At 38.3% G+C, this 12,259-nt stretch overlaps 1 protein-coding gene across 13 annotated transcripts in view; it reads left to right on the plus strand.

Moving 5' to 3' along the window:
* Positions 1-12,259, plus strand: part of ABCC9 (ATP binding cassette subfamily C member 9) — a 150,544-nt gene that overhangs the window by 38,914 nt on the left and 99,371 nt on the right. For all 13 annotated transcript variants that reach the window (XR_004351753.1, XR_004351752.1, XM_032645442.1 and 10 more), the window contains 2 exons: positions 4,644-4,752; positions 9,029-9,136. Coding sequence is in view for 11 of the 13 variants with exons in the window: in XM_032645442.1 (XP_032501333.1) it covers positions 4,644-4,752; positions 9,029-9,136 (217 nt within the window). In the remaining 2 variants the exon portion in view is untranslated. The remainder of the gene's footprint in view (positions 1-4,643; positions 4,753-9,028; positions 9,137-12,259) is intronic.

The following is a 12,259-nucleotide window of genomic DNA, read 5'->3' on the forward strand; positions in this document are numbered from 1 at the left end:
CTTTGATGAATTACCTAAACAAATGAGAAATTAGTAAAACACTAAACTTAAAGGTGATGGAGGCAGGATAGGGAATTGTTTGGTATCAAGTTTACCTGCTTTCAATACCTGCACAGCCATGGAATACTCACTGTTCAACCACAAGCGTATTATTTGGTGCCTCTATGGCTCAGCTTCCTTACTTATCAGATGAGCATCATAATGGTTCCTGCTTATGGTGGTTGGGAGAATTAAATGAGATAATACATGAAAAATGCCCAGCACATTGCCTATATATTTTAGATATTTAACAAATCTCCATTTTACTAATTTAACACCATTTTATTGAACTCTGTTTCGTGCTTCAGGGATATATCTTTCTGTGGATCCACATTCATTTATTAAGCAGTTCAGGTACCTTGCTAGGCATTGGGGATGGCAAAGATGAAAGATGGAGTGAGGGCTTCCCGGTGGCGCAGTGGTTGAGAGTCTGCCTGCCGATGCAGGGGACACGGGTTCGTGTCCCGGTCTGGGAAGATCCCACGTGCTACGGAGCAACTAAGCCTGTGAGCCATGGCTGCTGAGCCTGCGCGTCCGGAGCCTGTGCTCCGCAACGGGAGAGGCCACAACAGTGAGAGGCCCGCGTATCGCAAAAAAAAAAAAAAAAAAAAAAAAAAAAAAAAAAGATGGAATGAAATCCACAGGAGTCCACAGTCTAGCTGGAGAGACTGGGAAGGGAAGGTAATTACAACACGCATGTTATGCTGTGATAGAGCACTACACAGAATACCATGGGCCACATATGAGGCTCATTGAAGCTTATCAAGGGAGAAGGGAGACAGTCCGGTCAGTAAAGGTTTAAAGGCAGTGATAGCTCCTTCATGGGATCTTAAAGAACAGGTAGGACTTGGCCAGTTGAATAAAAAGGGAAAACACATTCTGTGTGAGGGAGTAATGTATGCAAGGGGAAGGGGTGAGCAGAGAGGTGAGAGATCTTGGTACCTTCTGGGGGCTAAAGGTAATTGCATGTAGTTGGAGAAAGGTCCTGATGAGGAAAGCACTGGGAGATGAAGCTGGAGAGTAAAATCCCAATCAGCCTGTAGATGATGCCAAGGATGCTGAAAGACGCAGGGTGGCCATTTGTTATTTTAAGGAGAGGACTGTTGTATAAGCGTATTTGCATTTTAAAAATATAACCCTGGCAGCATGGTAGAAATTACTTCACCCTTGGTCAGGATTCATGCATTTTCCATAGTTGTTTTGCCTCTGTGAGTTCTGAAAGGCCCTCATATGAACAGGAAATGTTTTTTGTATTACCTATTCATTCACCAGACATTTCTTGAGGAATTGCTATGTTATATTTTTGGCACTGGGCTAGATTCTGAAGATGAAAATTTTCACTTTTAAAGAGTTCAGAGTCTAGTGGGAGGGATAGACAGTAACAAAACAAAAAAAAATAGTGCAAGGGACCCTAAGCCAGAGAGCCTGGAATAATGGGGATGGGGAGGGGAAATGGAGGGTGAGATTCAGAAAAGTGCTAGTGTTGGGTCCTCCGATGTTTATTGTAATTGGAGTTGCATGGTGGGATCTTATGAAGAGGAAAGAAGTTCTCCCCATGCTCCAGTCATGCTCAGGGACAATTGCTCCCTGATATTCAGCAAGAATGGGTCTCATTAATTTCAAAAAAGCTTCAGTAAGATTTGTGTGTGCTAGAAGGTGAAATGGAGAATTGAATCAACTGACCTTACTTATTAAATGTCTGAATCATTGGTTTATTCCTTCTTTGATTGATTCAGCAAACATTCATTGAGTAACGTGTACCAGGAGCTGCTGGACTTAGTTACAAAGGCACACGAACTTGGCCCCATACTTGCCTTTGTGTGCAGAGACACAGTGTGAGGTTGTCTGAAAGGTATTCCTTTGATGGACAAAGTTGTGCTCCTTAAAATCTAATCTCTTCTAAACCTTGGAACAGAATAACAATGTCTGTAGAAGTAAAGAAAGGATACTGCCATTTAAGATGAATAAAATGCCATTCCTAAGGCATTTCTAACACCGTCTTTCAGATCTATGTGATCACGCTTTGCTGTCAAAGACTCAAAGACAGTACAAAACCCAGAGCTCTTCTTTCTTTTTTTGGTTCTGAAATTCTTTTTAAAATTGCAGTAAAATATACATAACATAAAACTTATCATTTAAATCACTTTAAGTGTACAGTTTAGTGGCATTAAGTCCATTCACAGTGTTGTGCAAACATCACCACAGTCCATCTCCAGAACTTTTTCAATTTCTCAAATTAAATTCTATACTCACTAAATGATAACTCCCCTTGTACCTACCTCTCCTCCCAGACCCTGGTGACCACCATTGACTTTCTGCCTGTATGAATTTGACTATTCTATCTACCTCATATACGTGGAACTATGCAATTTTTGTTTTTTGTGTGCCTAGCTTATCTTATTTAGCATAATGTTTTCAAGGTTCAGCCATGTTGTCATAACTTGAATATATTTAAGTAAGTCAGGAATTCCAGAACCATGAAAAAAAGTATGGCAGATGCTCAAAAAATTAAACATAGAATTACCATATGATTCAGCAATTCTACTTTTGGGTGTATACCCAAAAGAATTGAAAGCAGGGACTTGAATAGATATTTGTACATTCAACTTCATAGCAGCATTACTCACAATAGCCAAAAAGTGAAACAACCCAAATGTCCCTCAATTGATGAATAAACGAAATGCAGCATATACATAAAATGGAGTATTATTCAGCCAAAGCTTTCCTTAAACAATAATTTTTTTTAGTGGAATCTAAAAAATACAACAAACTCATGAATATAACAAAAAAGAAACAGGCTCACAGATATAGAGAACAAGTGGTTCGCTTTAGTAGTTACCAGTGGGGAGAGGGAAGGGGGAGGGGGCAACATGGGGGTAGGGCATTAAGAGGTACAAATTATTATGTATAAAATAAGCTCCAAAGATGTATTGTACAACATAGGGAATGTAGCCAGTGTTTTATAACTATTAATATAAAAGGGGTATAACCTTTAAAAACTGTGACTCACTATATTTACACCTGTAACATATAATATTGTATCAATTATACTTCAATTAAAAAATTACTTTTATGGATTAAGAATAAACACTACTATATATAAAATCGATAACCAACAAGGACCTACTGTATAGCACAGGGAACTATACTCAATATTTTTTAATAACCTATAAGGGAAAAGAATCTGTAAAGGAATGTATATCTGTAGATAGATATATCTGAATCGCTGTGCTGTACACCTGAAACTAACATGATATTGTAAGTCAACTATACTTCAATAAAAAAAAGAATGAAAAAATTATTTCTTTTAGTTTCCTGTAAATGAAATTTAGAAGTTAATAGTTAGACTGCCCTAGTGGATTTTATCTACCTTTATGTTTCCAAAGGAAGGAAGCGGTTTCTATGCCACGCAAGGCTAAAGAGCTTAAAGTTCATGGGCAACAGACGGAATTGAATTTACTTTTCTTCATTTTTTAGTCTGTCACAAAAACAAACTATGCAGACTTGTCTGGAGGCACTTAACTTGACCACAAGCTGAAATGAAAAATAAAAAAATCTTTTGTTTCAGATGTGTATTTTCTAGTTTCCTACTAACGGCAGTCTTTCCCCTGTATGTGATGCCGCAGGTGCCAGGCCAGTTTGCCCACTGTTAGCATCTGAGCATGCTAGAAGGAGCATTTCTTGTCTTTTCAACTTCACAGACTTTTCTGTAGTGTATCATTTTATTTATGGGAGGATGTTTTCAAATTGTGTTCTTCGATTCATTTTACTCTTGATCCTATGACACTGGTTTGAGAAAATTAGAATGGGTGGGGTAAGGGGGCCAAGGGGTCTTGTGTCCAGCCTCTGGAGACCACAGTAAAGAATGTTTGTAAATTACTCTTCTAGAACAGGGTTTCTCCAACTGTACTGTGCTCATGAAGCATCTCTGGATCTTCTTAAAATGTAGATTTTGACTCAGGAGGTCTTGGGTGTGGCCTGAGATTCTAAGTTTCAAGTAAGCTCCCAGGTGATGTTGATGCCACTGATCTTGGCCAACGTTTTGCGTAGTAATATTCTAGAGGGCCCTCTCCTTGCCAGGTTGTGAAAATATGTCCAATATATAGAGTAGTGCTTTAGCAAAGTAGCATAGTATGCAGGGACCCATGATCCGTGTGTTATATGCTGTATGTTTTTACTTAACTGCCCTGTACCTTATTTCCCTTCATTTGTAAAATGAGAATAATGATACTTCCTTCGTTGGTGTTATTTTTTTTTAACCACCCTGTTTCAAGTCCCTCTCCGATTCTATTGTCTTTGACAAGAAATATAATTGCAAAAAAAAAAAAAAAGTGCAAAGGAGAGTTGGTTGAATTTAGGGTGACCAGTTGGTTGTGGTTTTCCTGAGATTTTTCATTTTAAGGACTGAAAACCCCAGGTCCTGGGAGCCTGTCAGTCCCCAGCATCCTAGCTGGATTCCCAGTTGGTCCTGAGAAATGACTCTCAGAGCTGGCTTGCTTACCATGGTAACAGTGGGGGAAAAGTTTGTTTATTTAGATAGAACTTCATTGGTGGTGGTTTTATTTTTATCCCTTATTGTGTGCTTGCTTGTTTGCCTTTTGCAGTGTTCAAAAGCTGAATGAGTTTCTCTTGAGTGATGAGATTGGTGAGGACAGCTGGCTGACTGGGGAAGGTTCTCTTCCATTTGAATCCTGTAAGAAACACACTGGAGCCGTAAGTGCTTTTCTTTGTTACGGGAGCTGTGAATAAGGGACAGTCCTGAGGATGGATGATTGAAAATGGGTGCAATTAGAAGAAATCGCACGCTTTGCTTTTAACCTATATGGAGAAAAAATTGCCATCTGCTTCTGCAAAAAACCTTACAAGTCTAAAATCAATTAAAAGAATGTAGAAGGCTCGTCTTTATAAGTCATCAAAGGATTATCCCAAGAGGGACACCTCATGTTCAATTCAAAAGGAAATAGAGAGGTTGTCTACCCCAAGCTTTATATAAAAATCATACAAAATAAGCTTCCAACTCTTGTACCATATGCTTATAATACCTTTAACTATGTTATACTTTTTGGTTTCAAAAGTGCTTTTTGGATACATTATGTCTTTTGACTCATTTAATATAGTACACTACATTACCTATTTTGTTTTCTAGATGCATATATTCATTTGCATGTTGTATGGTTTGAATAGAGTCACAAGATTTTAGTGGGAGAGCCAGAATTAAAACCTGAGTCTTTTAACTCCTGAACCAGTTTATTCATCCATTGCACAAATATTTACTCATATCTACATAAAGCCTGGAAACACAATGTTATTTTGTCATGTTTTACCTGGACTATAACGTGTGTTATATATTTGCCTGTATTTCCAGACTTACCAGCTACCCTGTGCTTTGTGCCAAGACCTGGCGATGTAGCTCTGAACAAGGCAGGCAAGATCTTTCTTGTCACAGAGTTTGCTTTCTTGAGGCAGGAGTCAGATGATAAACAAGTAAACAAGTGAGATCAATTCCCTGTGGGAAGAAAATTATAAAAAGAAGATATTAGAGAGTGACTGGGATCCTCTAAGCAGGGTGGTCATTTCCCAGGAGGCCCCTCTGAAGAGCTGGCATTTGAGCTGAGACCTGAATGAAGAGTAGGTACTTCTTCTGCAAAGACCTAGAAAAGGGGCCAGATCATTTCAGGCAGAGAACTGGCAGATGCAAAGACCCTGAGGTGGGAATTAATTTGGTGTGTTCAAGGAACAGAGGGGCACTATGGCTGAAGCCTAGTAAAGAAGGGAGTATAAGATGAGGTAAGAACAAGGATTGAGAGTCCCGTAAACCAGGGAAAGAGTTTGGAGGGTTTTAAAGAAGGGACTCATATAATTTCACGTATATTTTTAAAGGATCACTCTGGCTCCTGGGTAAAGAGTTGTCATTGGGGACAAGAGTAGAACAGATAGATCAGTGAAGAGGTCATTATAATAACATAGACAAATGATGGTTAGAGTTTGTGGTTGTTGCAGTTGCAGTGGACCTTGAGAAGAAGCTATCAGGTTCAGTGCACACTTTTTAGGCTGAGCTGATAAACACTGGATGATAGGTTGAATGGAGGGGATGAGGGAGAAAGAAGACTCAAGGATGAATCCTAGGTTATTGGTTCGACTACTGGGTAGACGGTGGAGCCAATAACTGAAATAGGGAAGCTGAGAAATGAGTAGGTTGCTGTTGAGGTGGAATCAAGAGGTATATTTTGCACATGATAATTTTGAGATATTTATTGGCATCTAAGAAGAGAAATCCCCCTTGGAGATGTAAATTTAAGAGCCACTGGCCATTAGATGATATTTAATGGGACTGGATTAAACCACTTTCTTGAAAGCCGTGTCTGAAAAATTCTGAAGAAAGTCTTTAAAATTAATATGTCTATTTCATAACAGTAAAGTAGAAAGAAGTTCTTCTAAAATAAGTTATGTTAATAATTAGTTATTCGTTTACTATTAGAGAAAAATGTTAATATATTTACCATTTATGTAACCAAACAAAAATGCATGTGCTGTCTCCTGACAGGAATTGGCTGAGGCTTGGAAAACCTTCACCAGGAAGTCAGTCTGCATTAAATTTTTATTCACATCGTGCTAAAAATAGTTAAGACAGGCACTTGGCTGTCTTTAGACTTGCTGATTTCTTCTGCTTTTCTGGAGTTATTTTTTTACTCTCTGTCGAGTTATTTTGTTGAGCAGGTGTGATTTTGTCTGAGTAGGAACCACCACCCATGCTTGTAGACGCTGCAGTAACAAAGCCTGAAAATGCTTGTGTGCTCTTGTGTGGACACGGACACCAAGACAGGAACACGTCATAGACTGTGTACACTTTGAGGCAGCAGGAAAGTCGAGCATTTGATTAGAACCTGCCTTGTCTCACTTTGGATGATAGGAGATTCCCAAAGAACTTGTTAGGTCATCTTTCAGAGATGTAGGGATGAACAGAGTGAGATGACCTCAGGAAAGGGAACAGAGGAGGTCAAGTTTGAGGGAGTGGAGTGCGGGAAATCTGAAGAGTGGTTTGTATGAGATGAGGGATAGGAGAAATATTGAACTGAGCAAAGGTTGGAAGGAAAAAAGAATCCCCTTCAGTTGCCTCCAGTATCTTCAGAGTTATTGAAACCAGACTGGACTTCTGATGTCTTTCGGGGCCATTCATCACTGCTGATGGGCCAAACCACAAATGACAAACTTTTAAAAATGAAGAGAAAAAAGCTGTGTGTTTGAAAAGAACACTAATGGAAACTCCTACTTGAGAGCGCTTAAGATGCTATGTATTCTGTAAAAGCTTAGAGTTAAGTGGTTTTGGCTGCAGAATCTCCACGGAGAATTAGTGACAGTCTAGAGCCAGAGTTTCTTCAAATTACATCTGTGAGACTCCGACTCAAATCTCTGTCAACACGTCTCCTCCTCCCAACCTCTCCTTAGTTTTGTGAAGAACATGAAGTCATTCCTTTTGGAACTCTGGGGGCGATACTACTATAGAAGTTATGACTCTAGAAGACAGAGAATATAGGTACAGATATAGACCTGTCTTGTGTGGGAAATATACTCAGCTTAAAGGATAGTGACTTTCTACATCTCTCATGTAAGGTTATCTGTGAGGACTGTGGGAAGAAAAACAAAACTAAAAACGTCATGAGCACTCTTTCTCTCTCTCTTTTTAAAATTTAAAATGCATTCAGTAGTTTCTGTGCAACAGAACACTGATAGTCCTTCTCAGTGACTTTTTAATCTCCGTATTGAATGGTGTGTAGCTTAGCGATGTGCTATTTGGTAGTTTGATATTCTGTTGATACGCTGATGGATATAAATTGGAGGACGATATCTCATTCAGATTAAATTACTGATTATTCGAGGACATTCCTGATTCCCATAATAGAACTCAACAGATTTATCAAAAAGCTAAACCTGCCGTTCCAAGCCAAAGGGGAAAAAACAAAGTTTCACAATTCTAGAATCCTTTGCTTTTTATAGGTAATATAACAGTTTTAAAGTGTTTTACTATTTAGCTTTCATAATCTCTATAAGGTATTTAAGTAAGACAGATAATCATTTATGTCGAAATACTTGCTTACTAGATCTCTGGGACAAATTTTGAGCTTATATATTTTTCTAAATTAGAGGTTTACAGAACTGAATTTTCTACCTTCTCTTCAGTCATTTGTCTCTATGTGAAATTAAACTCAAAATTAGAGAATGACAAGTTTCTAGTTATGACCTAATTGGAGCTCATTTTAAGTATGTGAAGATTGCCTAGCTTTAGCTGGCATCCTCCGTTTTATGGAGACTTTCTTTAGTCCTTTGGCTCAGAGCAATGCTATAACATTTGAGAAAAACTAGATCATTCTACAGTGCTTATGGATCTCCTTATGAAATAATATACATATTATAGGCAAAAAAGTCCTAGATCTTTATGCTTTTTCTCATTCCACCATGGATCTTCGGGCGACATATAGCCCAGTCTGATTTATTTGAGTGTATCGGATTCAAAATCCTCGTGATTCAGAGGGTGACCAAAAATGAACTGTTGGAACATTTACAAGCCCGACGGCCTAAGAATTAGATTCCAGTTTACCCTGAGTTAGCCTGCTTGCCTTTGGCCATGACACACAGCTTTTTACCGCCTGGGCCTGTTCATCCAGAAAGCTGGAGAAAGAATATCCAAAGGCTAGTTTGGTGCTCAGCACTTTAACTTCTATCGTTTGCAAGTATCACATCTTCATATTTTTATCTTTCTTAAAAAGTTTGTGAATTAGGTTTAAAATTATTGTGTAACGCTTTTTCATTATCATTTGCTTTTTTTGGCGGCAGGGGGACACCATAGAAATAATTAAAATATGACATTCACTTTACTCATTTCTTTTTCTTAGAGCTTAAGTGGAGAATTAGCAATGTGAGTTAATGTTCAGTAAAAACTCAGTTTTCTCCATAGACCTTCAACTTGTGTTCTTTTCCATGTGGAATGCAGCAGCCAAAAACTATAAACAGGAAGCAGCCTGGAAGGTATCACCTGGACAGCTACGAGCAGTCAACACGACGTCTGCGTCCCGTGGAGACCGAGGATATTGCAATAAAGGTTATTTTATTTCCTGAATTCTTACATGAATAGAAACACTGATGTTACTATTTTATGATGAAGTTCTGCAAAAGTGTCCTACATTGTGTCTTTAAAGTCTCTTTAGCATGGTCACTCATTCTCATAACATTTTCAAACATATTCTGATAAGTTTATAATTCTCAGTGCTGCCTTGCCTCCCAGCCACAGCTTTGCTCCAGCAGTTGTTTAAATAACTGGAGGATGAATCTTTCTTCTGAATCTGCATCAGAAGCTAGTATCCAACCTATTCCCACTTGTACTCTCATGTTTATCTACCAAGTAGATTAATTTCTAGAGAACGCCCATATTACAGGTCCAATTTTTAAGGAAGTAGATTAGATTGCAATTATCTACAACCAGGAAAGGCTTAGACCTGGGTTGTGTGCTTCCACCCAGCTTCCCAATACTGCCTTTGACTCATCTCAAACAGCCTTTTTTTTTTTCTTAACATCTTTATTGGAGTATAATTGCTTTACAATGCTGTGTTAGTTTCTGCTGTATAACAATCAGCTATATGTATACATATATAGCCATATCCCCTCCCTTTTGCATCTCCCTCCCCTGCTCCCTATCCCATACCTCTAGGTGATCAGAAAGCACTGAGCTGATCTTCCTGTGTCATGCAGCTGCTTCCCACTGGCTATCTATTTTATACCATTTGGTAGTGTATATATGTCAATGTTACTTTCTCACTTCGTCCCAGTTTACCGTTCACCCTCCCCGTGTCTTGAAGTCCATTCTCTACATCTGTGTCTTTATTCCTGTCCTGTCCATAGGTTCATCAGAACCATTTTTTTTTAGATTCCATATATATGTGTTAGCATACTTTTTAAAAATTTTATACAGCAGGTTCTTATTACTTATACATTTTATACATATTAGTGAACATATGTCAATCCCAATCACCCCATTTATCACACCACCACCCCCTGCCATTTTCCCCCCTTGGTTTCCATACTTTTGTTCTCTACATCTGTGTCTCTATTTCTGCCCTGCGAACCGGTTCATCTGTACCATGTTTCTAGGTTCCACATATATGCGTTAATATATGATATTTGTTTTTTTGACTTACTTCACTCCATATGACAGTCTCTAGATCCATCCACGTCTCTACAAATGACCCAATTTCATTCCCTTTTATGGCTGAGTAATATTCCTTTGTATATATGTACCACAACTTCTTTATCCATTTGTCTGTCGATGGGCATTTAGGTTGCTTCCATGACCTGGCTATTGTAAATAGTGCTGCAATGAACACTGGAGTGCATGTATCTTTTTGAATTATGGTTTTCTCTGGGTATACGCCCAGTATTGGGATGGCTGGGTCATATGCTAATTCTATTTTAGGTTTTTAAGGAACCTCCATACTGTTCTTCATAGTGGCTGTATCAATTTACATTCCCACCAACAGTGCAAGAGGGTTCCCTTATCTCCACAACCACTCCAGCATTTGTTGTTTGTAGATTTTCTGATGATGCCCATTCTAACTGGTGTGAGGTGATACCTCATTGTAGTTTTGATTTGCATTTCTCTAATAATTAGTGATGTTGAGCAGCTTTTCATGTGCTTCTTGGCCCTTTGTACGTCTTCTTTGAAGAAATGTTTATTTAGGTCTTCTACCCACTTTTTGATTGGGTTGTTTGTTTTTTTAATATTGAGCTGCATGAGCTGTTTATATATTTTGGAGATTAATCCTTTGTCCGTTAGTGCGTTTGCAAATATTTTCTCCCATTCTGAGGGTTGTCTTTCCGTCTTGTTTTTAGTCTCCTTTGCTTTGCAAAAGCTTTGAAGTTTCGTTAGGTCCCATTTGTTTATTTTTGTTTTTATTTCCATTACTCTAGGAGGTGTATCTTGCTGTGATTTATAGCAAAGAGTGTTCTTCCTATGTTTTCCTCTAAGAGTTTTATAGTGTGTGGTCTTACATTTAGGTCTCTAACCCATTTTGTGTTTATTTTTGTGTATGGTGTTAGGGAGTGCTCTAATTTCATTCTTCTACATGTAGCTGTCCGGTTTTCCAGCACCACTTATTGAAGAGGCTGTCTTTTCTCCATTGTATATCCTTGCCTCCTTTCTCATAGATCAGTTGACCATAGGTGTGTGGGTTTATCTCTGAGCTTTCTATCCTGTTCCATTGATCCATATTTCTGTTTTTGTGCCAGTGCCATATTGTTTTCATTACTGTAGCTTTGTAGTATAGTCTGAAGTCAGGGAGTCTGATTCCTCCAGCTCCGATTTTTTCCCTCAAAACTGCTTTGGCTATTCAGGGTCTTTGGTGTCTCCATACAAATTTTAAAATATTTTGTTCTAGTTCGGTAAAAAATGCCGTTGGTAGTTTGATAGGGATTGCATTGAATTTGTAGATTGCTTTGGGTAGTATAGTCATTTTCACAATATTGATTCTTCCAATCCAAGAACATGGTATATCTCTCCATCTGTTGGTATCATCTTTAATTTCTTTCATCAGTATCTTATAGTTTTCTGCATACAGGTCTTTTGTCTCTCTAGGTAGGTTTATTCCTAGGTATTTTATTCTTTTTGTTGCAATGGTAAATGGGAGTGTTTCCTTAATTTCTCTTTCAGATTTTTCATCGTTAGTGTATAGGAATGCAAGAGATTTCTGTGCATTAATTCTGTATCCTGCAACTATACCAGATTCATTGATTAGCCCTAGTAGTTTTCTGGTGGCATCTTTAGGATTCTCTATGTATAGTATCATGTCATCTGCAAACAGTGACAGTTTTATTTCTTCTTTTCCAATTTGTATTCCTTTTATTTCTTTTTCTTCTCTGATTGCCGTGGCTAGGACTTCCAAAACTATGTTGAATAATAGTGGCGAGAGAGAGTGGACATCTTTGTCTTGTTCCTGATCGTAGAGGAAATGCTTTCAGTTTTTCACCATTGAAAATGATGTTTGCTGTGGGTTTGTCATATATGGCCTTTATTATGTTGAGGTAGGTTCCCTCTATGCCCACTTTCTGGAGAGTTTTTATCATAAATGGGTGTTGAATTTTGTCAAAAGCTGTATCACATTGATTGATTTGCGTATATTGAAGAAACCTTGCATCCCTGGGATAAATCCCACTTGATCATGGTGTATGATCC

The sequence above is a fragment of the Phocoena sinus genome, chromosome 10, assembly GCF_008692025.1.
Source record: "Phocoena sinus isolate mPhoSin1 chromosome 10, mPhoSin1.pri, whole genome shotgun sequence".
Taxonomy (NCBI): domain Eukaryota; kingdom Metazoa; phylum Chordata; class Mammalia; order Artiodactyla; family Phocoenidae; genus Phocoena; species Phocoena sinus.